Source organism: Rhinolophus hipposideros, assembly GCF_964194185.1.
Source record: "Rhinolophus hipposideros genome assembly, chromosome: X".
In the NCBI taxonomy this organism is placed as follows: domain Eukaryota; kingdom Metazoa; phylum Chordata; class Mammalia; order Chiroptera; family Rhinolophidae; genus Rhinolophus; species Rhinolophus hipposideros.
Window position 1 is genome coordinate 119,804,711 of NC_138046.1, and position 26,256 is coordinate 119,830,966.

General features: G+C 43.9%; 1 protein-coding gene across 1 annotated transcript; it reads right to left on the minus strand.

The window, feature by feature from the left end:
* Positions 1–982: 982 nt before the first annotated feature.
* On the minus strand, positions 983–3,101 carry TMSB4X (thymosin beta 4 X-linked). The gene is made up of 3 exons (XM_081042279.1): positions 3,000–3,101; positions 1,833–1,946; positions 983–1,420 (listed from the first exon to the last, which is right to left on the minus strand). Exons 2-3 carry the CDS (start codon positions 1,930–1,932, stop codon positions 1,386–1,388), a joined length of 135 nt encoding a protein of 44 aa, XP_080898405.1. The 5' UTR covers positions 1,933–1,946; positions 3,000–3,101; the 3' UTR covers positions 983–1,385.
* Between the last annotated feature and the right edge of the window lie 23,155 nt (positions 3,102–26,256).

Genomic DNA, 26,256 nt, shown 5'->3' on the forward strand with positions numbered 1-26,256 from the left:
CCGGTTTTTAAATGATGTTAGTATTTAAAACTGATCTTATTTCCCCCTTTCTGCATACTAAATGCTCACAAACAAGGGTTTGGCTTTTACCCACCAGTTATACTAGTACTTCAAGTGATTGAGAAGTTATCAAGGACTCAAGAAAGGCAAGCCCTGGCACTGAGCCAATGAAATCCTACTGGATTTAAACTTAGCCCAAGTTTCACCCTTGTTCTGCTAGTGTCTTTGAAAGCCCAAGTTTTATTCAAATTAAGATTCAATTTTAAAATCCTCATTTATCATAAATGCCCTTATTTTCTTAAAGCAATTTTAAATACTGAATTGGGACCAGCTATAAGGAAACACGTGTCTTGAATTTTCATAAAGCAGCTGTTAAAAATGTACTTTCCTTATGCCAACTATAATTTTATATATATAATGTGATGGCTCGGTGTGAGGTCGGAGGGATAGTGGATGGGGGGAGGGGGGTTCACAGTGTGAGGGATATAAATGATGAACGTCTAAGTAGTACCTTGTCTTGTACACCTGAAACTAATAAATTAAAATAAAAAAGTGTACTTTCCTTCCAATTAGATTTCCATTCTATTTTGTCAATGTTGGTAATTGGCTAAAGAACCAAGTTCAATTTGACACCTAAAATACTGTGCTGTGAATTATTACCACCTTCACTTTCTTGATCAGATACCATGAATTCATCATTAGCTTATCAAACCCTGTAAGAATTGCAAATCTATTTGTATCAACGTTTTCATACAACTCATACTAGGAATTCAACCAGCCTAAATGACCTTCCAATTACCTAGCATAGATGAAGATATTTCACATACCCAGGTGCCGGGTGAAACCCATTTCTGTCTTCTGGGAATTTACCCCAATTAACAGATGTTTGTCATTTATCGCTCCCCAGTGAGAACAGGCAGGCCCTTTTCCAAAGGTTTCATCTACCAATAAGCCGCTCCTTCCAGACACCAGTCACACCAACCAGGTTTTAAAACTTTTTATTTGCATTATTAAAAAAATTGTGCATTCCAATAATTAAAATCATTTTAACAAAAAAAAAATGGCACTCTGATTAAACTGCATTTTACAGCCTGCAGGACACCTTGGACCAGCTTGGTGTTTACTCTAGATTTCACTGTCGTCCCACCCAGCTTCTGCCTTCACCAACATGCAAGTTCTTTTCCTTCCCTGCCAGCCAGACAGGCATATGGGAGAGGCAGGTGCGGCCTTCAGTTGTCAGTAGTTCTGATGTGAAAAGGGGCAGCACAGTCATTTTAAACTTGATCCAACCTCTTTGCATCTTACAAAGTTAAACAGCTAAAAGAAGTAAAATAAGAAGGCAATGCTTGTGGAATGTACAGTGCGTATTGGCGGTGCGTGCCTCATTACGATTCGCCTGCTTGCTTCTCTTGTTCAATCGCTGTGACCGGGAAGAAAAAAGATGGAAGGGGCAGGTTAGATCGATTCAGTGTAGACTAGTGTAAGATTATAGTACTTTCATTTAAAACGTCTTTCCAAATCACAAAAATCTACAAGTATCAATAGGCACTTCATCATGAATGTTTATATAATAGAATATTTTAACAGATAAAATTATACGTATATTAATATGGTATATTAAACATTTCATCATTAAATTATCGAAGCCCCGTGTTTGTTGGCTGCAAAACAATCTTTAATTAAGCTTTCCAGGCCACATTCATCCTGAAACTGTCGGCACCTCCCCCGCCCTCCCCCCCCACATCCCCCTGCCCCTCCCATCCTCCCTCCGACCCACCCGCCACTCCCGCCCAGCCTTTTCTCAAGAAGGGATTGGGGAGGGGGGCGCTTACTTTCTTTTGAAGGCAGTGGATTTTTCTCTTGCGTTTCTGTCTTCTTCAATTTCGACTTATCGAATTTCTCAATCTCAGCCATATCGGGTTTGTCAGACATGGTTGCAAAGGAAGCTGCAGATACAAAGCCAGGAGGGAGGGTGAGAGCGAAGCCACCCAGCCTCGTTTCTCCCGGCTCAGAATTGCGCTTTTCCCCTCGCGTCTCCTGCCTGAAACCCCACCTCCGCCTCCTTTTGCTTTCATTCAGGGCTAAAGATACTTCTTTCTACAGAAAATAGGATCCCCTTTCAACATTTCGAAACGCGGGGGACCAGACTGGGAAGATCGCTCTCACATAAGGAGGACGAATCATTCCGAATAACGAAATTGACCGCTGTGAGTTGTTGATTGCGGCGCTTCAACATAAAAATCTAGCTAGTAGAGAACAGTGAAGCTATTTCAAGCTTAAGGAGAAAATCGAGTAAAAATTGTTAAAACGAAGCCCAGTGTGCAGCGTTCCTCTTTTCTATAGGTGCTCTCTCCTTGAAACGCGCGGCCCGTGCTTCACCCCGGCCACAAAGGCGCGGCAGCTGCAGCGGGCGCCTCCGACCACCGCCCTCCCCACTTCCTCACCCGCGCGCAACAATGCAGCCAGCCGCGCCGAGCTGCCCCACACCCTAAATCCTCCTTCCTCTGCAGCGAGGGGCAGCCAGGCAGCCTCGGCACACATTGCCCTGCAAGAGCGACTTTATGAACACTTCGCAGTACTGCCCAGACACCATAAACCCGGACCCATACAGCCCACGAAGCCATCCGAGGCTGGACGAAAAATGGCAATTGTTGCAGCTCCGGGCTCGGGTGGGTGTGAGCTGGAACAAAGGACCGTTCTGTTCCAGATTCAGCACTGCCTAAAAGGTAATGTACAATAGAATGCCTTCGGGGGGGGCGGTGGGAGAGGGGGAAAAATGTTCCCTCGAAGCTGCATAGCAAAACGCTAGGTTTTTGGCTTTTTTTTTTAATCGCCCAGCTCCCGACATCCCGTTACCCAGCATCTGAAAGCGTTTGGCATCCGCCAGTCCCCCAAGGCAGCCTTTCCCGGGAGGCCACGGGGATTCGGCTTTAGGGATGACAGCGCCGGGTGGGAAAGGGACCGACCCGAGGACTGGAGGCAGGGGCCCCGTGGCTCACCGGAACGAGGCGCGAGGCGCGAGAACGAGTAGAATCCGATCTGCTCAGTGGCGGTCGCGGAGTGCCGGGCGGGGTGCGCAGGGCGCAGCTATATGCGCGCTCCTATGTAAATGAGGTGATGTCACCCGCCGGCCCGTTTAACTCTTTCACTCCGTGTCTCGGGCACGTCGTCTCGTGGCTTCACTGGCGTTTTCCCCAACCCCCCCCCCCCCCCCCCCCGTCCCATGTCCACCAAAGCACCTTAACCGCGAGGATGGAAAAATATTAATAAAACGAGCAAAACCCCACCCTCCAACACGTTCTTCACAATGCACTTTACCCCTTTTTGTCTGTTTTATCATACTGGATTTTTATAACAGCCGCGCAAACCTGCTCTTGGGGACCGGAGCAGCATAACTAAGGGCCTGAGTGGCACCTAGGGAGACAGGCATTCCTTTACTGCGAATCCGGCTTTGTCTGATATAACCATCTCCAAGCAAGGGTGCGGTGTCCCTGGCAGGAGGGCCTCCCTCACTGCAGGGGTGCGATTCGTGTGACTCAGCTTTCAGGCCAGTGGAGGGCCTTCGCCCCACCCGGCCCTCTTTGTCTCCTCCATAGCGTTTTTTGGTGACTTGGGTGGGAGATAAAGCACCCTTAAGTGATTTTTTTTTAAAAAGTTTCTTCACTGTGATATGCATATTTTTTTGATCGCTGTAATTTTTGTGAGCACCCAAGTCAAATAACCGGAATATTTGCTTGTTTGAGGTTAATCTATCTGGAGTTTATAGAGTGCAACGTCTCTCTCTTATAAAAATAAGTCAAGTTCAAGCTCTACTATTGACTTGCTGCCTAACAATAGGGAGTTCTTTTACTTGCATGGTCCTTATTTTCCTAAATTATAAAAGTGATTGCCAAGGAGGCCCGTGTTGAATGCCAGACTGCAATCCCATTATCTTGAAACTCTGAAGATTAAATTTAGAAATCGAAGTCTATATTGTGAAGGAAGGCTTTTCAGCACAAGACATTTTAGAAGTGCGTTTCTAAGCTACATCCGGAAATATGGAAGATTTAGGTAGCAAGGAGCAGTTTGCAAAATGGCACCTGACTCAGTACTATGGTCCTCCTGGCTGCTGAAACTAGTCACAAATACCACGCCCTGGGCCAGCAATGGGCATGGGAAAGGGAAAAGACCTACTTGAGATTGTTCTGAGATGCAAAACAGTATGCACAGTACTCCTCCCTTTCTGCATCCTGAGGAAATGTTTCCAGAAACCCCTTGCTAATCATGGTTATGGCAGAGGCTTTGTCTCACAGGAGATTATAGTCAACTGTTATATAGACCCCTAAAGACACTGCAGGGGCAGCTCAGACTTCCCCATTTCTTCATTCACTTGATTTCCTTCTTCCTGGGAGTAGAGTGGGGAACAGAGGAGGGGCAGCTGACCATCTGGTTCCCCAGTTCATGCTCTGGCGGGTGGGTGGCTGCCATTCTGCTCTCCCAATGGGGACACTGGACCTTTCGGTGCAGGCACAGGATGTCACCTCTCTGGTTACATGTCCCCCTTGCCTTCCCCTGAAGAGAGTCCACTTCATTGTGAAAACTCAAAAGATGGTGCAGGTGCATTTTTTGGCCGGGTTCAGCAGGCAGATGCAGTGTACCGATACCATGTCTGTAGGTTCAGGGACTCTAGTTCCCCCTCAACCTGCTGCTGTCAAGAATCTTCTTCCCCCGTGTCCTGATGATAGCTCGTTACTTCTTCTCCTCAAGGCCTTTGCCTTAGAAAGGGTTAGGCCTTGCTGAAACACTGTCTCCAAAGGAGATGGAGGAGTGGAAATCTGTAAAGTGGAAATCTGGAGGCTTTCTAGCTTGATAACAACGCAGCCTTAGGAAGATAGAGAGGAAAGGTGAGAGAGGGAGGCCTACTAGATTGGGTTCGTCTCACCAGCTTGTCAGGGACCTAGAGAGAATGAAAAGAAGGTGGGACAGATGAAAGGAAATGCAAGCTAAAGGAATATTCTTAAGAGTTGTGTGACCCTCACCAAGTTAATTTTTCTGTGCCTGACTTTTCTCATCTGTAAAATGGGATAATTTTAGTACCTACCTCACAGGGTTGTTTGGAGACCTAAATGCTTAGGACAGTGCATGACAGTAAACACTTGGTGTTACTAGTATTATTATTATTATTAATTGGAAAAAGGGTTGAAAAAATCCAAAAAAATATTTTAGTGTTTGGCATTAACTAAAATGTCAAACATTTTATGTCAAACATAAAATGTCAATACAAAAAAAATGTTTTTGTATTAGCTATTTCTCATAAAGCATTAATGAAAATGAGATCATTTGATAGTTTTTCAGCAAATAAGCAACTGCCATTGGTTGATGCCTTCTAACAGGCAGGCATTGTAATAGGTGTTTTGCATTTGTTTTTGCCTTTCATGCCTACCTCTTCTCCATGAGGAGAGGTTTACACAGTTGGAGAAACTGAAGCTTAGAGAACATCGTCGAGGTAACTTGGCCAGTAGCCACTCTGTATTATTTATGCTAAGGGGTACATAAAGGCCTTCACTGCCACTACCCCAGGCCATGCCTGAGAATCACCAGGAAGAGTAAGACAGGCTGCTGTGTTTCCCGCAGTGTCTAGTAGACAGTACAGTAGTTTGCTCAGTAAACAGCCATGGCGTTGCATTGAACTGACTTGCTTAAGTGAGGAAGGTCTTGAACCCAGCTCCACCCCACTCTGAACCTGTTACCCTGGCCACCTCGCTTTTCTTCTCCACATCATTAAATTCTTTCAGTACTAATGTTTCAGATGTCAGGGATAATGCCTGCCTCATGGAAGCTACCATTTATAAGTGGTTAGCTCGTGCTGGGCACAACCACCATGGAGGAGGGGGCTTTCAATCCTAATTGTAAAGACAGAGGCTTAGGGGTGAGGGCTCTCCAGTGAGAGACGAGTAAAGAACCCACCGACATCTGCTTTGCCTTCCTCACCTCCTGGGCCACAGCGCCCCGTGAAAAATGTTGAAAAATGTGCCGAGAGCCAGCACAGGAGGGCGGCCCTCCTTTAAGCCTGTGTCGGTGGAACCAGGAAGCGCTGTCCCGGCAGGCTGTATTTTATTTTGCTTTCCAGGGTGACCCCGAGGCTAATTTGTAGCTCTTTTCAATGCTGGGGAAACAGCCACTGAAGTCTGAGTTCATGAAAATTAGTCCTGTTATTTTTAACCGATAACATTTTGTGCAGCATACTGGCCAGAAGAAGAGAAGGCAGAAGAGGAACAGAGGGACAGTGACAACAGAAAGGCTCCCCACTCTGCTTTCTCAAGTCCAGGTCCCTTTGTCTGTATTTCAGGGCCTCCTACCACCTGCCCCCACCTGCTTGCCACCCACTTTCCCCTGTGACCCCACACTCTCCATCTGTTCATCTAAATCCCTTAAAGACACAGCCTGAGTCCGCCCCCCGCCCCCCATGACAGGGAGAGGAAAGGAGAAGGAAGGGAAAAGCTATTTAGTGGATGATCTGTAGACAATATCTGATTCATTCTCACCCTATTCAGTGGGGATGAACAGCCCCGAACAGCCCCGTTTTACCGCTGAAGAAACAGAGGCTCAGAGAAATTAAGCAACTTGTCCAAGATCAAACAGCCAGGCCTATCTACCAAGTCTATGTCCTTCCATTGCAGCCCATATCTGCCTTACATTTAGCTGAAATGTCTTCTCTAGGATTTCCTCTTGTGGTGGCTCCAAGTTTGGCTCAAAGCGATGAAAGAGAAGGCTCCCTCAGCGAGTGTGCTAAAAATGAGTGGAGGATGACAGGGAAGCAGAGAAGAGTTAAAGAACACTCTCGAGAGCATTGACTGTTGTGCTGCTAAATTTCCTGTCCATTTTGTTGATCTGATGGAATCTTAGAGCCAAAAGGAACTTTCAAGGGGGATTTCATTGAACCCAGTTCCCTTCTGTGGCTTGAATTCGCCTCTACAACATCCCCTCCAAGTGGTTACTCAGCCTACGCACAGCCAGGGCAACAATAAGAAGGCAGAGAACCTTCTAGTATATGCAGGGGGTGGGGAGTAGTTTAGTTGGCTGGGGCTTGCACAGAATGAGAGAAAGTCACAGGAAATAATGCAGGGACCAGATTGTATAACAATAATAATAATAAACATCAATCGTAACCATAATAATGGCTTGAATAGTAGCAAACATTTTGGGAATTACTATTGGCTGAGCAGCTTCCCATGCAGTAGTATTGCCTTAAATCCTCATGTAATCCCATGAGCGAGGCACTGGTACTTTTCTCCATTGCAGATATGGGAGTCCTGGAGACATTAAATAATTTACCCCAAATCACACAGTGAAAGCCAGAGGCAGGGTTTGAACTCAGACTGGCTGGCTCAGAAACTGCCTCATTTAAATACAACACTTTTCTGGAATCCTAGGGTAAGGCCTTTAGACTTTGTTCGATAGGCCAGGTAAGGGTAAAGTTATATTTCATCTCAAACCATCTAACCTTTCCATCATTAAAACTTTTAAACATAGATATTGTAGTCATAGATCATATAAATTAAAAATCTGCCTGCTCCGATTTTCAAATTATTTCATTACAGACAGTCAGTCTGCTCTTCCCCCCCACCCCCTTCTACGTAGACCAATGCACTTGCCATAAAGGGAATTCTTTATCTAGAACATTGGTAGTTTCACACAGCTTTTCACTACTTTAATATTTTTCTCAGCAGTCATTCATATTACGATGGTTTAAAAAAATTAGTAGGTTAAAAACATACTAAAATGTGAGGTATTACATGCTCTTAACAGCCTTCTGTGTTAAAAACGATAAATGTTTTATTCCATTATGAAGCAGAATTATCATCAGCAAGTAGTAAGTGTTCATAGATTTTAATGTGCTTCTGTGGACGTCAAAGCTTGATTTTTTTTGTTAATGGAATATAGTTCCTAGATTATCAGCAGAAGGTGGTAAGTGGCTTTATGGTGAGGAAAATGAAGCACAGCTGGGCAATAGACAATGGCCCAAATTTGAGGGGACACCTCACATAGGCTGAAATCGACCTTCTTGACTGACCCTGATGAGTTCCCTTCTCCAAGACTGGTTTCAGGGGCCTGCCACCTGTGCAGTTGCACAAAGCCCCACATTCACAAAGCCCTGTACTTGGCTTAATGCTCTGCTGCTGCCATCTTGAAATTCTGAATAATTTTGAACAAAGGGCCCCGTGTTTTCATTTTGCACTGCGTCCCCAAGTTAGAAGCCAGACCTGCCCCTCTTGTTTGCATTTCCTGTGTGCGTTCAGTGTCCCTGGCTTCTCCTAGGACCCAGGAATGGGCCCATCTACTCAGGTGCCTCTTCCTCTGCCTAGAATGCCCTCTCTGATTATTCCTACCTGTGCTGCCCAAGTGTGGGAAGGTCTGAGTGTGTGCACAGGATGGTTCAGCCTTTTTGCCCTCTGCTACGCTTCAGTCTGAGCCTAGCTGGCCTTGTAGCTGGTGACCTTGGGCATTGATCACCTTTCCCTAGGGCCTGTGCCATGTGCACACACTGGTTCTCTTTCCTTCCTTTCTGCCAGATTTTTTTCCCGTCCAAAGGGTGCTTGCAGCTCTCAGCTTACTTGCGCATCTGAATTGACCGGCATGTAACAAGGCCGATGAAGGAGTAAGCCTTTACCAGCCCTTGTGCCCACTTCTCCGATTCTCTCTGCTGCCTGTACTCATAGGAGCCTTCCCAGGGGGAGAATTCCATAGACAGGGGATGTCATCCTCTCACACAAAGACCAAACACGGGGCAAATGAAAGCACCAAGAAAAGGACACAAGTTCTGGTTTTATACTATGCGATTTACAGCCAGGACTCAATTGGCTGGTAAAGATGATACGGACAATTGAGATCCATAGATGCTACAATGACCAAATCTCACTTTAGTGAATAGATTTAACAATTAAAGATTTAAAAGTTAATCATTATTCTTCAAAAAGATAAATACCGAATTACCATATGACCTAGCAATTTTACTCCTGAGTATATCCCCGAAAGAATCAAAGACAAGTATTCAAACAAATACTTGTACACTTGTTCATAGCAGCACTATTCCAGTAGCCCCAAAGTGGAAACAATCCAAATGTCCATCAATGGATAAATGGACAAACAAAATGTGGTCTAGCCAAAAGATGGAATAGTATTCAGCCATGAAAAAGATCAAAGTACTGATACACGCTAAGACATGAAAGAACCTTGAAAACATGCTCAGTGAAAGAAGCCGGACACAGGCCAATTATTGTATGATTCCATTTACATGAAATGTCCAACACAGGCAAATCCATAGGAACAGAAAGTAGACTACAGGTTTTCAGGGGCTGTGGGGAGGGAGGAAAGGGGAGTGGCTACTTAAGAGGTACAGGATTGCATTTTAGGGTGATGAAAATGTTTGGGAACTAAATAGAGCTGCTGGTTACACAACATTGTGACTGTACTAAATGCTACTGAATTGTTCACTTTAAAATGGTTCATTTTTTGTTAGGTGAATTTTACCTCAATAAAATAATGCAAAAAAACAACAACAAACGAACAGAAAAAGATGAAAGAAGAGTAAGTCATAGTCCCATCTCCTCACACCCCAGTGTTTGGTTATGAGGAGATGGGAGGGGAGCCAAGGGTGGAGTGAGAGTCCATGTTCTGAACTGTTTTTGTGCTTTGGCAATTTGATGAAGCCTATAGACCCTTTCTCGGAATGATGTAAACACATAAAATGGAAAACTCAGGATCACGAATGAAAACAATTCTATTTCCATATAGTTACCAAAAGGGTTTTAAACATTGTGATGTAGTAATTTATGTGCTTCTCTGTGCATTCAATAATTCAATCTAATAGCAGGTCTCATACCCAACATAAATTCAAAATAGTGATCAGTGTGTAGATATCTGCAACATGTCAACATATAAAAATATGTGTGATTTCTATTGTTGATACAATCAGGACTGCTAATATTACAGAGGTGCCTTGCTGTTATGGGCTGAATGTTTGTCTAAATGAAGGTGGCTGTCTATAAACCAGGAAGGGAGTTCTCGCCAGGGCCCAGATCTGCTGGCACATTGAGCTTGGACCTTCCAGCCTCCAGAACTGGGAGAATAGATACCTGTTGTTTAAACTGCTCAGTCGATGGTATTTTGTTATAGAAGCCCGTGCTAAGAGATTTGCCTACATGCATACCTGAAGGAAATCCTAACGCTCGGTTGGAAATTAATAAAAATAAAGATGTCATTTTTTTTCTTTCTAAGTTCATGGACTCCCTGGATTCTCTCCATAGACTTCTGGGATGTTTGTGGACCCCAGTCTATCTATGGGCAGGGTCTCTCATGCTAGAGCTAGTCACCATCAGGGTTTCTGAGAGAGAATGGAAGAGATGGCATGCCTATCAGTGGACTGGGTAAACCACTAAATTACTGCTTTGGAAATTCAATTTACCGTTTCCCCCTGCATGCTCTCTGCATGGCCTAAATTCCACAGTCGCTACCAGCAGATTACCTAAAGTGGTTTAGGCGCCAGCTCAGAAGAACCAGTAAATTGGACAATACTTAAAAAAACACAAAAAACCAGCTTATAAGTGTCACCTTACATTTTGGAGTTTAGTAAGTTTTTATGTAACACAACTTGTATTTACCTGGTGTTTGTGAACTTTGTCAATTCATTTTCTCATCTTCTGTGTCCTGTGATCCTTAAAGCACCCTTATGAAGATGGAGGAGCTAGGTATTGGTACTGTGTCAATATTTCATGGAGGATGAAACTCAGCACAGAGAGGTTAAGTGACTTGCCTAATATTCAGCTGCTTGGCAGAGCCAAACCCACAAACCAGAACTCCTTACTTTTGACTGTGGGCCCATAGTCCTTCCATCATGATTTTTAGGTGCTAGAGCTCAGATCATCCTATTTCAGGAGGAAGACTATATATATATATATATCTAGGATAAGAAGCAGCCAAATTCAGTCATTTATGGGGATACTGGAATTATTCCCAATGCTAAGCAAGCAATAGCACACCTGGTTTAGTTGTGGCAGTGGCAGTGCTGGGGATGGTGGTGTGTTTTGTTAGTTTTTATCATCCAAGCATCAGATTTGAACCTGCATGCTTGGCTTCGAAAGTTCTAAATTCACTTATTCATGAAAACGGATTCCACGACACATTGTCTGTCCCCCTCCCCACGCCTGCCTTTTTTAAAAACTACTTTTAGTACTTGGCACAAAGAGTGAGCGTACATTTGGACTTCCATCTTTCTATCTATTATCTATATATAGACAGGGACATAATTTTAGTTTGGGCCAGGAGGAAGTATTTTAATGTCTGAATTTTATATTTTCTACTCTATGGCTATGTTTGCACAAATGCCTTACTTTTGTAACTGGAATACTGGATCTGGTTTTGTGTAATAGAGAATGTGGCTGGCGTTGGTCCCTGGTTCCTGGGAGGTAGCCTCTAAGTCCTTGGAATTCCCCACGTGGTTGGAGTGTTAGAGTGTCTTTGTTACTCCTGATGGGCCCTTTGGACCACACCCGATTGTTCATGATAAGGAGGTGGCTTACAGAAAAGCTGCAAAAATACAATGAAGAATCCCTGTATACCCTTCACCTAGACGCATCAATTGTTACTATTTTGCCACATTTGCTTTATCATTCTCTATCTATCAATCTAATCTTCTAAACCCTTTGAGACTTTGTTGTGAACATGACACCTTTTTACCCCCAGATACTTGGTGTGCATTTACTAAGAACAAGGACATTGTCCAACATACGAGATCAGACAATTAAGTTTGCGAATTCATCCTAGAAAAAGTGCTCCATACCTCATCGCTGAGTATCATTATGGTCACCTTTGAAGTACTCCCCTTGGGAAGCTATGCACCGACGCCAGTGCCTAGTCCACCCTACAAAGCAATTTTGGAATTCTTTTTCTGGAATGGCCATCAGAGCTGTCGTCATATTACCCTTGATGTCCTGAATGTCATCCAAATGTCTTCCTTTCACTATTTCCTTTATCTTCGGGTAAAGAAAGAAGTCATTTGGGGGCAGATCAGGTGAGCAGGGAGGGTGTTCCGATACAGTTATTTGTTTACTGGCTAAAAACTCCCTCACAGACAGTGCCCTGTGAGCTGATGCATTGTCGTGATGCAAGAGCCATGAATTATTGGCGAAAAGTTCAGGTCATCTAACTTTTTCACGCAGCCTTTTCCGCACTTCCAGATAGTAAACGTGGTGAACTGTTTGTCCAATTGGTATAAATTCATAACGAATAATCCCTCTTATATCAAAAAAGGTTAGCAACATTATTGCAACAAGTTCGCGAACTTAATTGTCAGACCTTGTATGAATTTTGAGGAGATACAAACATTCAGACCATAGCACTCAGTAGTGGTGGGGTTAATTGTTATCTCAATGGCGGTGAATTAGTCTCCGCACCATGCACAACCCCAAATGAGATTCCACGTGGCATTGAAGGACACAGAGAAAGCATGTCCGCACCATCCCCACTTACAAGTAACTTAACTGTCACTTGAGTAACACCACAGTATTCAGAGTGCATTCCTCTTCCGAAGGAGAACATTTAAAAATAAACCATGGTAGCTCTATTGTCACAAAGTAGACCGGTGAGGGTCTTTTCTTATTAAATGCTAGAGAATAGGGCAATGGCGGCTGTTCGCTCACCCTCCTTGCTGAGGATTTAATTCTGTGTCAAAGGGCAGACCAGAAAGTTGGAGGATGTCCTTCTACTAGTACCCTGTAAACAGTGCAGTGTTTATAGTCTCCAAGGGGCTTTGACCAGCCTTGTACCCAGCAGGTGTTTGAGAATCATTGGTTAGTTGAGAGGACTCTACTCTCCGCCTGTCCTGCTCGGGGATGTGGGCTGAGCAGTTGGGGGATCCGTGGCTAAGAATAATAACAAGGGTCATCTGTGGAGTGCTTGCCAGAGCCAGGCACCGTCCTGTGTGCTTTTTAACTCCCCCAACGACCTGGTTGGGTAGGTATAGTGGAAAGGAGGAAACTGGGGCTTAGAGATTAACATGCCCAGTGTTCAGCTAGTAAGACGAACCATTTCATGTGACATTTTAAGTTTTAGTTTTCAGCATCTTATTTGCATTTTCCTCCCTCAAGCAGGGGCGGCAAGTAAGAAAGTGGAATCTCGGAAACTGTCAATCCACCTTTGATGAGGTCAGTGGAAATCAGTATACATATATTTGTTTGTTTGCTTTTACTTTGTTGGGAAACATACTAACATTTGTAGTGCTGGCCACTTTGTATTGGTGTGTTGGATCCTCGCAATAACCCCATGAACTTCGTCTTAGGATGCCCATTTTACAGATGGAAAAACCAAGGCTCCAGAGATCATAGTCGGCAAGTGGCTGAGTTGGAATTGCATCCAGCTCTATGTGGCTCCAAAGTCTGGCCTCTAAGGCCCTCCTCACTGAGCCAGGATTCATGCAGGAAGATGCCCCTGGCCAGTAGGCTTTCAAATGCAAATCACACAAGGAGGTCCTCTCGGCCCTGTTCAGACTGACAAAAATGAGAAGGCTGACTAATGTCTTGAGGTTGACCAGAATGAAGGAAAAGAAGAATGAAAGCAGCTCTCACATGCCCTTGTTGGGAGTGGAAATTAGTGCAGACTTTTCAGAGGTATCAGTGACTCTCACAAGTAAAACAGTGTTTTCAGTTTGATCCAGTGGCTCCACTGCTAGAATTGTTTTCTAAAGCCGTATCTGGACACTTTAGGGAGGAAGAAATTTTCATCTACCCTTCAAGGTTCTTTCTGCTGGTCTGATAATTAAATCTGCGTGAGACAGATTAACCAGAGAAAATAACCTAGTTGAATTCTATACATACATGTAGGAACTCCACATACATGAGAGGCTCAGAGACAGAAAGGGTGATTGAGGTATATAGGACATTCTGAGCTAGGGATGAGGTAGGGCACCCCGGGGGCTTCAGAGGGGAGGATGGTTATTGTGGGATGTTAAGAAGATCCGAGATGTTCAGTAATTAGAAGTTTGCCCTGCCCTATCGATAGGTCATAAAAAGTTATCTCTGGTAATAACTCTTATTATGGACAAGGCCCCTAACTTAAATTCTTTAAGAGAGAGATGAAAATTTCTTGTGAAGCCTCAGGGTCTCAATTGCCTTTAGCTCAAAATAATTTCAGGCCAAAGTGGGTCATCTTGGGTAGGCCCATGCTGAACCCCTGTGACAGTTAACACAAAGGTATGTATCTACACCTACATACACATACATGTATATCTTTTATACCCATAGCATTGTAGGTAACAGAAAAAGCTAGAATCAACCTAAGTGTATATTAGTTAGGAGATTAGTTAAGAACAAACAATGGAAAATCACGCAGCCGTTAGAAAAAGAATGAAATAGCTTTTTTTCATGATGCCTGGAAGGGAGTCCAAAGTATACTCCTAAGTGGAAAAAAGAGAACCTCATAAATATTGTATAATGCCCCTCTGTAATAAAAAAGTGAGGTGTATAGAGACAATTTCTAGAAGGGAATTTTAAGAAGTATTAATAGAGGCTACCTCTGGGGAAGAGGAATGGAGAATCCTCTACCTTTTACATTTACCAGAAGCATGTATTATTTTTATATTTTAAAATATCTTAAATATCATGTTTATGTTCTATTTTCATCTTTTATATGTTTAAAACTATTTGTGTTGATAATGGGAAAGCTATGAATGTGTGGGAGCAGGGGTTATATATGGGAAATCTTTGTACCATCCACTCAATTTTGCTGTGAACCTAAAACTGTTTTTAAAAAAATAAAGTCTATTAAAAAAATTTACGTATATTATTTGTATGTTTTCCTGCCCAAGAAATTTCATAAAGCCAACACAAAGGAAGTTGATTATGCCTTTGAAAGAAATAGAAATAGGACTTGGGGTTTCTTTAGTAAGAAAACACCTTTGAAAGGAAGTGAAACATACAACCAAGACAGACTAGCAGCACTTCCTGCTAAATCTGCAATTGAAAGAACTTGTATCCTTAAAGGGACAGAGGAGGACAGTTACTGTCAAGACTATGGCTCTCGTAATCCTAAATCAAACTCACTGTAAACAGGGCCACAGCATGCCTCCTTTCTAGAATACAACTGAAGCACACAGAGTTTAGTTAACCAGCCCACCATAGGCCCGGTTAAGAGCCATCCTTAATCAGAGCAGCTGTGCCTTGAAGGTTTTCCTGTAAAATGTGAGCACATTACATTTTGGTGAATTGAATCACATTTTCAGTAATGTAGGGAAGCTGCTCCTGGAATCACATAATGATGTATGTAAGTGTCTGGATATTTATGTACTGGATTTCTTTAAGTAGAAGAACCTGTGGCCAAGTTGAACCACTATAAAAGTACATTGGTATAGGTACTTCATTATAAAACGTTGCCGTTATTTTGCATCTGCTAGCTCATTCTTCACCCTGACAGCCCTGTAAAGGTGTGATAAGACAATTGGCATCCCATCTGTAAGTGAAGAAATGAGACACATGGTAAGTGACTTCCCCATGGTCTCTGGGCGTGTAGTAAAGGCCAGAAATGGGTCCCAAGCCTAGCAGGTTGCCTTCTGGCCTGGGGCCCCGGCAGGGGTGGAGCTGTGGTTTCCTGGGGTTTCATCATCCATCCGTCCATCCGTTTATTTGAAAGTAACTTTCCACTGACTTCTCTTCCGCCTACCTAGAGAGTTAAGGGCCACTGGATCCCTGCAGTGGAGTTCTGACATGGGAAGGATCCATGTGGGTAGTGGATGGGGGAAGCCTGGAGAAACAGGTGAGGCTGGGGAAAGGGGCAGGAGTGGCATCTTGCTTGCCCTCTCAGCCTCTCATCCATGCCCATGACCCGCGGTTACTCCCACCTGGCTACCCTGTGTGGCCTCATAGCATAGGAAATGAGAAGGTCACACAGAGGTGGGAGAGGGACTGGCGCATATTCACAGTTCCTGTTCCCTTACCCCAGTCTGCTGACTGCTGGTTTCCCAGATAATCACCTCTGTGGAAGCAGAGCAGAGAAACCTCACACACCTGCCATACAAGCACCATTATTACTGCCATGACTGGCATTGATTCTAGTGCCCCTGCTGAAGAGTAGTGTGGGCTTGCACATGCTTGTTTTCCTGAGAATGCCATGTGCTGGCTTAGAGGAATGATGTCTTCTCTCCCCTCTTCCAACATTCCCATCACTCCCCACCCAGTAGGCTTGCTAGATTTAACCAATCAAAATGCAGAATGCCCAGTTAAAATGGAACTTCAGATAAAGAATAAATAGCTTTTGATTATAAGTTATGTCACGCAATATTTGAGATATACTTATATTTAAAAAATCATTCATTATTTGAAATTTCAATTTGACTGGGTGTCCTGTATTTTTATCTACCTTGGGGGGGAAATGTAGACCTTTCCATAGATTCATCACTACTTCAGCTGTCTGTCCATCCAGAACCACCCAAACACACAGAGACAGACAGACAGACAGACAGACAGACACACACACACACACACACACACATACACACACAGAGGCATTAGTAAGTCTTTTCACTCTCAGTTCTCCCCCCAGGGGCTCCTGCCAGCCCTGCCCCTCTGAGTCCCCAGGCAGAGGAGAGAAGGGGAGGGGAAGGAGGCGAGGGAGGGAGAGTCTCAGAAGCAAGTGGTGGCAGGGGAGGTGGCTGAGAGCTCAGCCCAGCAGATTGTAGACAAGAACTTCCAGAGCAGATGGGAGCCACTGACATGATAAACAGGCCTGTGAGGCTTGGAGCTGGTCCGCCAATCATCAGAGACTCACTGAGAGTCCACTAAGTGTCAGGCAGTGTGCTAACGTGACAACATGGCCCTGCCCTTGTAGACTTTTTTCGTAATCAACTTGACTAATGTTTGATTTACATAAAATAAAATGCATTCATTTTAAGTTACATTCGATGAGTGTTGACAACCATGTACACCAGTATGACCACCATCCCAGTTGAGATACAGACTATTTCCACCACTCCAGAAAGTTCCTTGTCTCTCAGCCATTTTACAGAGTTTGCTTAAATGGTGGCCTACTGCGTGAGCCTTTGACTCTGTGGCAGAATGAAATCCACACGCCCCCATGCCTCAGAAAGTGTTCTGTTGTGACATTTGTCCCTGTTGTGGGCCTGGGTCTTATTTTTCTTTGTATCTCCAGTGCATAGCACCTGAATCAATAATGCCTGTGGAATGCTTACCCAAGAACTATACTGGGGCATCAGGGTTCCAACCCGGAATCATGAAAAATAGGGGAACTGTTATTATACCAGATAGCTCTTCTTCCAAAGCAGGTGGGGATGTGGGTCTGCTTCCCCCATCCCCTGTGGCCTTGCGCAACTCAGGTTTCCCATCCATCCAATAGAGATGCTGTTTGTGAGGAACCCATGTGGAAGGAAGAGCCCATGAGACCTTCTTTCTAGGCCTCCAAGGCAGGGGTGAGGCTTCACACAACCTCATGACTATAGTGGCAACAGATGGTACCTTCTTTCCCCACTGGGATAAGTATGTAATAACGATAATATATAGTAACTCGGTGTTTCTGATCTTAAATGTCATTCAGGATCATTGTAGAAAATCGGGAGACGATGATAACTGACGTTTATGGCCGCTTATTGCATACCAGGGACTAGTCTAAGCATTTCTCATGTAATCTTCAGAACAAGGTAACATGGAAGGATTGAGGTAAGGAGTTAGTATTGTTCCGCCAACTTTAAAGAAGGGAACCAGGTTACCTAACTCATCCAAAGTCCCATTGCTAGTAAATGGGAGCCAGGATTTGAACCCACGCAAGCCAGCTTGAGGTACCCCACTCTTTGGGCCCCTGCCAAGCTTAAGAGAAGAATCTGGAGAGATTTGGAAGATTTTTTTCTTTTTTTGGTTTTGTTTTGTTTTAATCGCAGTTTGTTTCCTCTGAAATTTACAATTATTATTATATGATATAATCATATGCAAGGAATATAATCAAAGAACTGATAAGGCCTCTGAAAATTAGAAGGAAATATTTGAGGGGAAAGACCCAAATTGGAAAATGATTGAGTTTATAGCCAGTTACAGCTGTTCTTTTTAGGAAGTTCAATTGAATTTTGCTTCTCATAGAGTTTCTACTTCCTGAAGAAATGTATCCTGTTTGCTGTGTGCTCAAACGCAGTTTTTATATGTGATGACAGCCCTAGACAGGCTTGATGTCCCCAAAACAAAAGGCCAGGCCATCAGGCATCAGAAGCTTTTCCTTTATTCCCCATTCCCTATACGCCAATTGTAACCAAAACTCATTTCGACTTGCTTCGAAGTTGTCCACTTCTCCCCTTTCCCCCTGCCTCTACTCCAGGAGCCCCTCGTCACTGCCCCTGGAGTGTTGTTGTCAGAGCTTCCTCTGGACTCTCTTGCCTTAGTCTGCCCTGTTCTAGTCACAGTGCCCCCTAACCTGTGTCTCCATCACTTCCTGCTTCCAAACCTTCCAGCTCTCCCCACCACAAGCAACAGAAGGTACAAGGGCCTCTGGTTGGCCTTCCGAGTGCCACAGTTTGGAACCAGTACTATCTACCAGCACGCTTCTGCTTCCTCAAGTGACCAAAGCTGTAGCCACAAGGGTTTATCATTCCTTATGCATATTCCTCTCTATGCCTCTACTTCCAGACCACTATTCACGCTGTTCCCCCTGCTAAGAATGCATCAGTGTCACTTCCAACCTCACAACAACCTTACGAGATTGACATCATAGCACAGATGTTAAGATAAAACACTCTGCAGTCAGACTGCCCAGGGCCAGCTTCATGGGTGTGCAACCTGTGTAGTCACATAGAGGCTGCACTTAGGATGGCCCCATGCTTGGTTTAATGCTCTGCTGCCACTATCTTGGAATTCTAGTTATTTTTGAAGAAAGGTACTGGTCTCACAAATTATGTCGCCAGTCCCGATTCTAACACTGACAAGCTATATAACTGTAAAATAAGGATAATGGTGTAGGGCTTAGAACGAGTTAGACACATTGGAAGTGATCAATAAATGAGAGCTACCATTATCCCCATCTCACACAGGAGGAAACAGAGGCTCAGTGATTTGATCAGCATCCCACGGCTGTCACATGATAGAAAGCGTAGCAATTTACTTTCACTTCCCGTGTGAATGTGAACTTTCCTACGTAGCCCTGGCTCTTAGCACGTGGCCACATCTGCTATCAGTGCATTAACTATGTAATAGTATTCAAGGCCCGTCCATACTTCTTTGTCTCTTTTTCACAGCCTTGAAAGTAAACAGAGCACAGAGCTGCTATTCCTTACGTTTGATAAATAAGGACAGAGTAAATAAGTGACTGGCCTAAAGGCCCAAATCCAATTATGAGCTTTGCTGAGACAAAGATTGTCGCATCAGGGTCTGGGGCTCCTGGAACCCATTCATCATGCTTGTTTCTCTTCAGTCTCAAGCCAGAACCCTCCTTCCTCTGAGAAAGGGGCTAACAGATACACGCTGGTCTTGGGGAAAGGCTACTTCTGGGGGTCAGTGGGAAGACAGGCAGGCTTGACCTTTCCTGCAGTTCCCAGACTGCAGCGCAGGAAAGGGGGTGGGTAGTTCCAGACGCTACCAAGAGATGCTTTTTGTTGTCTTGCAGTACTGACAGCTTGGCGCCATGATTTCTGGTGGTGATGAGGTGCCGTACTATTGCTAACGTCAGAACTAAGCATTCATTCCTTGGCTTATTCACACATTCTCAATCTAGTTATTATGCTCTGGTGTCGCGGAAGGAACTGTGCTGGCAGAAAGTGATACAAAAGTGACAGAATATTACCTTGCCCTTCGGGACTAGGGAGAAGGTTGACAGGAATGCCAAGAATTACAACCACGTGGTAAAAATGCTACAAGCCAGGTTTTATGGAAACTCAGGGAAGAAAGCAAAGGCTTAGAAAGGGCAGCGGAAAAAAGGCTCCCCCAGGTGATGGAATTTGAACTGACACTTGAGAAATGAGGAGACCTAATTGCCAGCCTCATTGTATTACTTTCCTATCTTTGCTGTAACAATTACCTCAAATTTGGTAGCTTAAGCAACATAAATGTGTTATCTTACGGTTCTGGAGGTCAGAAGTCCCACACAGGTCTCCTGAGGCCAAAATCAAGGTACTGGAGGGCTGTGTCCCTTTCCCGAGGCTCTACGGAGGATCTGTTCCCTTGCCTTTTGCAGCTTCTAGAGGCCGCCAGCACTCCTTGACTTGTGGCTCCTTCCTCCATCTTCAAAGCCAGTAACACTGCATCTCTTTGACCCTAATGGTAATTCATCTCCCTCTGGTTCCCTTCTTCTGCCTCCTTCTTCCACTTGGAAGGATCCTAGTGATTACATTGGCACAACCTGGGTAATTAGGACTCTCGCCCCTATTTTAAGGTCAGCCGACTAACAACCTTAATTCTATCCCTTGTGCCGTGTAAGGTACATATTCGCAGGTTTCAGGGATGAAGTTGTGGACATCTTGGGGGCGGGGCATCATTCTACCAAATACACCCATTTTGTAGATTACTTACTTCGTGGCCTTGACCAATTTGTTCTAGTCTTTCTTTGCCTGAGGCTTCTCATCTGTAAAACATAGAATTGACACCTGCCCTGCCCTGCCCATCTCACAATGTTGCCCAGAGAATTTAACAAGATAGTGTATGTAAAGTGCTTTAAAAATGGTAAAGCCCTCTGTCAACATAAATGTTCCTATTAGGGGAAGGGACTTTGTGGGTGCACTCTTTTGTGAGTATCTGCTACATTCTTGGTAGGGGCTATAGGATGGTTTATCACAGATGGTGCATGTCTCTTCCCAATGTCACATTCAATGACATCACATTGGTATCTTGAAATCAGCCGTGGTGGGAGTGTTTACACCACGAAAATTGGCAAACACTACAAATCAGAGTACTCCCCCCCCCCCCAAAAGCAGTGGTCAAACATTTACCCGCACATCACAATTTCATCCTATTTGTTTAAGAAAAAATGACCTCAAATGTTTATTCCCTTATAGTGGAGATGGGCAAACTGAGGCTCAGAGACAGTGAGAAACCTGTTTAAGATGACACCGCTGGTGAGAGAGTGGCGAGGCCGGCTTGTCATATACTCCAAGGTTTTGGTCCTTCTACCACACCCTAACAACCATGCTATACCCCTCTAACTCTGCCAACCCTGAGAGTAGGTTAGTCTAACTGTCCAAGAGAACTCTGGGACTTAAGGCATGTTAAAAAATGTAACCATCATCCCAAGGTAGTAGATGGCCAGTTTTTGGCTGTGGAAATAAGGTTTCATGGGGCTTATCCGGGTCATTGCCTACATTGGTGACTCCCGTGTTAGCCTTTAAACCAGGGGTGTCCAAACTGCGGCCTGCGATCCATTGTTAATTGGCCCGCAGCAAATTCCAAAAATATAGTTTGTTTACTTAAATAAACCAGGTGAGGCAATCCGTACTTCACCTCGAGTGAGTGGCCCGGCTGTTTGTGTATTTTACTGCATATGGCCCTTGGTGAAAACCGTTGAAAAAAGGTTGGACACCCCTGCTTTAAACAGACTCGACCTAAATTGTGTTTGAAGCCTTCCACTCCAGAGGTTAGGCAGCATGTGCAAACAGTCGATTTTCCACTGTCAAGTGCAGAGGTTTAAAGGGATTTGATGCAAACAAATTGCCAGGTCCCTCAAAAGTCAAAGTCCGACACGGCTTCCTCATAGACAACCTGAAGTATTCGAAGGTCAGCAAACTACAAGTGCTTCTTTCAGAAATGGATAAATAGCAGGCTGGAATTCTTTGGGAGCAGTTAATAGGAACAATTGGAGAGAGGAAAATATCCCGACTTTGCTTTATGGTGGATTTTAATCAGGTTCCCATTTCTCTGACCCTGTGCTAACTTTTTCTTAAAGTTTTGGGTCTTGTTTTAAATGTGCTCAAGTCATAAGGAATCTAAACTACAGGCAGACCTCAGAGATATTGCGGGTTCAGATCCAGACACCGTAATAAAGTGAGTTGTAATCTTTTTGCTAGTGGTGGAGGGTTGTGCCTTTAGTTCGTAAAAAACGCAACACCTGTGAAGCAGAAGAGACGCACAATAAAACAAGGTATGACTGTAGTTAGTGGGCATGAGGATTTAATTAACACAGGAGCAAAGGCCGCACATCTAACAATGGTTCTGTCTTGGCTACACGTTGGAATCACCTGGGGAGCTTTCAAAACTTCAGCTGCCCAGGCTGCCCCCAGACCAGTGAATCAGCGTCTCGGGTGGGGACCAGTACGACTCCCAGGTGATGGCCAGGTGCAGCCAAGGTGAGAACCTTGCCGCAGTTTATTGTCTTTATGCCCACTTTACATTTATGTTTCTTGTTTTTGTTTTTTTAATTATTTAAAAGGAGTCTGGGAAAAGCTTAGTATCCAGTTACAACTGGAGGTCCTGGCTCCGCAGGAGGTGAAAGGCCTCAGGGCATTTTTATCTAGAAGATGTTTCAGAGAATAAAGAAGCCCCACACGCTGCAAACCAGTTCTCCCAGCCTTGTATGACGTCACCAGGAGCCAATAAAAAACACTTTCACTTGAGTTTACCGGTTCATGTCTAAATTGATCAAACCTAGATACTGCTGGACAAACTGTAGCATTAGGCACCCCCCAAATTGCTCTTTTTATGAGAGTCCACTCTCTGATTTGCACTAAATCCAGCCTTTCATCAGCTCTCGTAGTTTCAAAATGTTTGCTCCGAGGCTGTTATAGTATTGGTTAGAGGAGGGTTTGAGTCCACAGGCAGGTGAGAAGCTAGGTTTCAGAGTAAACAAAGAGGGCTCCCCAACCCCTCCTGGCGAAGCTAAAACCAAAGCTTTAGGTAGAGTGTTGCTGCTATCTACTGGCCATGATTGGTATTGATCCGTGAGAAAGAGTCGTAAGCCCCCTGGTGGTGGTAAACCTACCTGCAGTGAAGCTGAAACCAAAGTTTTACGTGGAGTGTTGCTGCCACCTCCTGGCAATGATTGGTATTGCCCGTGAGAAAGAGTCCTAAGCCCCGTGGTGGTAAACCCACTTAGACTCATTTCTTGCTGGTGTTCCGTAATTTCCCTAACAATGCTGGAGGCAGAAAGGATTCTCCCCTTAAATGTATCAGATGGGGGTAATGAGAATAGGGAGATGTACTCATCTAGTAGTTTACTTATCTTTGGATGAGTTTATGTGAATCTTACATGAGCCTTCCTTTTGTAATGTTTTATATTCCGTGATCAGAAAATTGTGCTCGTGTGTTCAAATTAGTACCTCACTTGAAACGTCTGACAATTGGAGGCTGGAAAGGTGTCCAGAGCTGTCCCGATGAGTTTGAAAAGCAGGAAGACCAGGAGAAGCCAACCGGTTGCCATTTAAGAGCCCTTCAGCAGGTGTTTGTCCAAACGCTATCCCCTCAACATTGCTCAAATGGATATCGTTAAAAAGGCACTCATTTGGTTTTAAAATATTGCCACCAGTAAACAAACCATAGAAATCTCTAGGAGGATTCATTTACATAATAAACATCTTTATCAGATCACGTTCCAGATTTTCCCATTTATCTTTTTCTTTTTTGCTATAATTCATTGCATTTTATTTCTTCATGATTTCCTTAGGGTTTTTATTTGTAATTTTTATTTGTAATTAAAGTTTATTGGGGTGACAATGGTTAGTAAAGTTACATAGATTTCAGGTGTACAATTCTGTATTACATGTGTGTCTATAAATCCCATTGTGTGTTCACCACCCAGAGTCAGTTCTCCTTCCATCACCATATATTTGATCCCACTCACCCTCATCTCCCACCGCCCTCCCCCCTTACCCTCTGGTAACCACTAAACTATTGTCTGTGTCTATGAGTTTTTGTTTCTCATTTGTTTGTCTTGTTCTTTTGTTGTTTTTGGTTTATATACCACATATCAGTGAAATCATATGGTTCTCTGCTTTTTCTGTCTGACTTATTTCACTTAGCATTATATCCTCAAGATCCATCCATGCTGTCACAAATGTTCCTATTTCATCTTTCCTTAACGCTGAATAGTATTCCATTGTGTATATATACCACAACTTCTTTATCCATTCATCTGTCGAAGGACATTTTGGTTGTTTCCATGTCTTGGCCACCGTAAACAAAGCTGCAATGAACATTGGAGCACACGTGTCTTTATGGATAAATGTTTTCAGATTTTTGGGGTAGATACCCAGGAGAGGGATTGCTGGGTCATATGGTAATTCTATTCGTAATTTCTTGAGGAACCTCCACACTGCCTTCCATAGCGGCTGCACCAGTCTGCATTCCCACCAACAGTGTATGAGGGTTCTTTTCTCTCCACAGCCTCTCCAACACTTGTTATTATCACAAACATTTCTTAAACAACTGCTAAAATGCACTGTGCTTGGCACTCTGAGGGATACAGGCATGAGTAAATTGTGACTCCTGCCATCAAGGAATTTAGTCTTGTTGGGGAGGGAGATGAAGCTACTATGTTGAAGACAGAACAAAGAAGTGCCATGAATGAGGAGCAGAGTGCTGTCCACGATGGAGGTGGAAATCATTGCCTGTGAGTGCGGTCGTCGGGTGATGCTCAGACCAGTGGTTCTCAACATGTGGTCCCAACCAGCAGCACCAGCAGCACCTGGAAACTTATTAAAGATACAAATTCTCAGGATTGTCCCAGAGTGTGTTTTAACAGGCCCTCCAGGTGATGCACGCCAAAGTTTGAGAATCACTGTTTCAAAGAGAAGATGATATGGGATACAAAGAGGCCTCGAAAGACACAGAGGCTTCTTATCATCGAGGGATAGTGGGCGGGCATTTATACTACGCATACCTTACATTTGTATTGTGATTTACAGCATATTATCTAATTTAATCTTTACAACAACAGGACATGGGACAGAGAAGGGAGTGGAAAAAGTTTAGATTCGGAAGCAAGTATGAAGTGGGTACAAATCCTTACTCTGACACAAAGCTATGTCAGCTGGAGCAAGGCCTTTAACCTTTTGGAACCTGCTTTCTCACCTCTAAGTGGTTCTGTTCCTTCCCTCCTCCCAGACTTGTCTCTTCTCACACTTGCACACTCACCTACATCCTTCCCACTTCTTTCTTCTCTTTCCTACCACCTGACACAGCTAAAACCTGGCCACCATTTAGAAGTGAATATTAACTTCTTTATCCTATACTAAAGAAGAATCTATCATTTTTACACTTTCATCATTTACCGCTTCTGAATTATAATCTGCTTTGTTGTCACTTCTCTCTTTAGAAGCAATAATGTCCCCTCGGGAGACCTAGTAAGACCTTTTCAAAGAGCTAATCATCTGGATATAAAGCCCTCAAGGCACGTGGCCTGGATTATTTTTTCTGCTTTTAAAACAGAACAATCCATATTATAACAGTGACTGTCACCATATACCTGAAATGAAATGAAAACATTTCACCATATACCTGAAAACATTTTCAGGGACTCACCATGTTGGGTGAATCTCTATCAGGCTTCCAAATCATCATTTACAAAGAGAGAGAGAAAGAGAGGGAGAATCTTTGTTCCAGGAGATGGCTTGCAAAGGAATCCATGGCCAAATAAGTTTGAAACACAGTGTAATATAGCTCCGTCTTGGAAATCACAATGCATATTAGAAAAACTGTAATAACCAAGCAGTTCCCAAAGCTGTTTTACCTCAGGAGCATTTTGGGTGGATGGTAGGGAATTAACTTGGGGAAATTTTGCTTTGAATGGTGACATAGAACCTCTAAACCACCCCATGCTGACCCAGCCCAGGACTGCTTTCCGGGAGCTTAAGTTCAGACTCATGGTTATTACGTATTTGTTTATGGAACGTTACATGATCCCGACACAGTTGTCCTCAGCTCACTGTTCTATTTCGTGACATCTTTCCTTGCGTTCTTCTTTGTCTCCTTTGCACTTGCTCTGCACCGCAGCCCAGCATTCAGATAAGAATGCATATCCTTCTTGCCCAGGTTCTGAGCCTCATGGATCAGCATTGCGGCATCCAAGACTGTTGGCACTGGTTAGTACCCAACAGACAACCAGCATACTTGCAACTAGGAGAGCGAAAAGGGACATTTTTTCCAAATGTGCTAATAAGATAAAGACCCAGAAAAATGAACAATGTTGAGCAAAAGTTTTAGTGTTTTGAACATAAATAAAACTCATAAATTTTATATGGACCCTGGGATTTTTTGCTACTCCTCCAACAATGGGTTTGGCATTGAACCGGAATGTCAAAACAATCAGATCCTG

Coding starts and splice junctions, on each gene's coding strand:
- TMSB4X (XM_081042279.1), bottom strand. CDS start 1,932: ATGTCTGACAAACCCGATATGGCTGAGATTGAGAAATTCGATAAGTCG. Junction 1,421..1,832: donor TCCACTGCCTTCAAAAGAAA/GTAAGCGCCCCC, acceptor TCCCGGTCACAG/CGATTGAACAAGAGAAGCAA.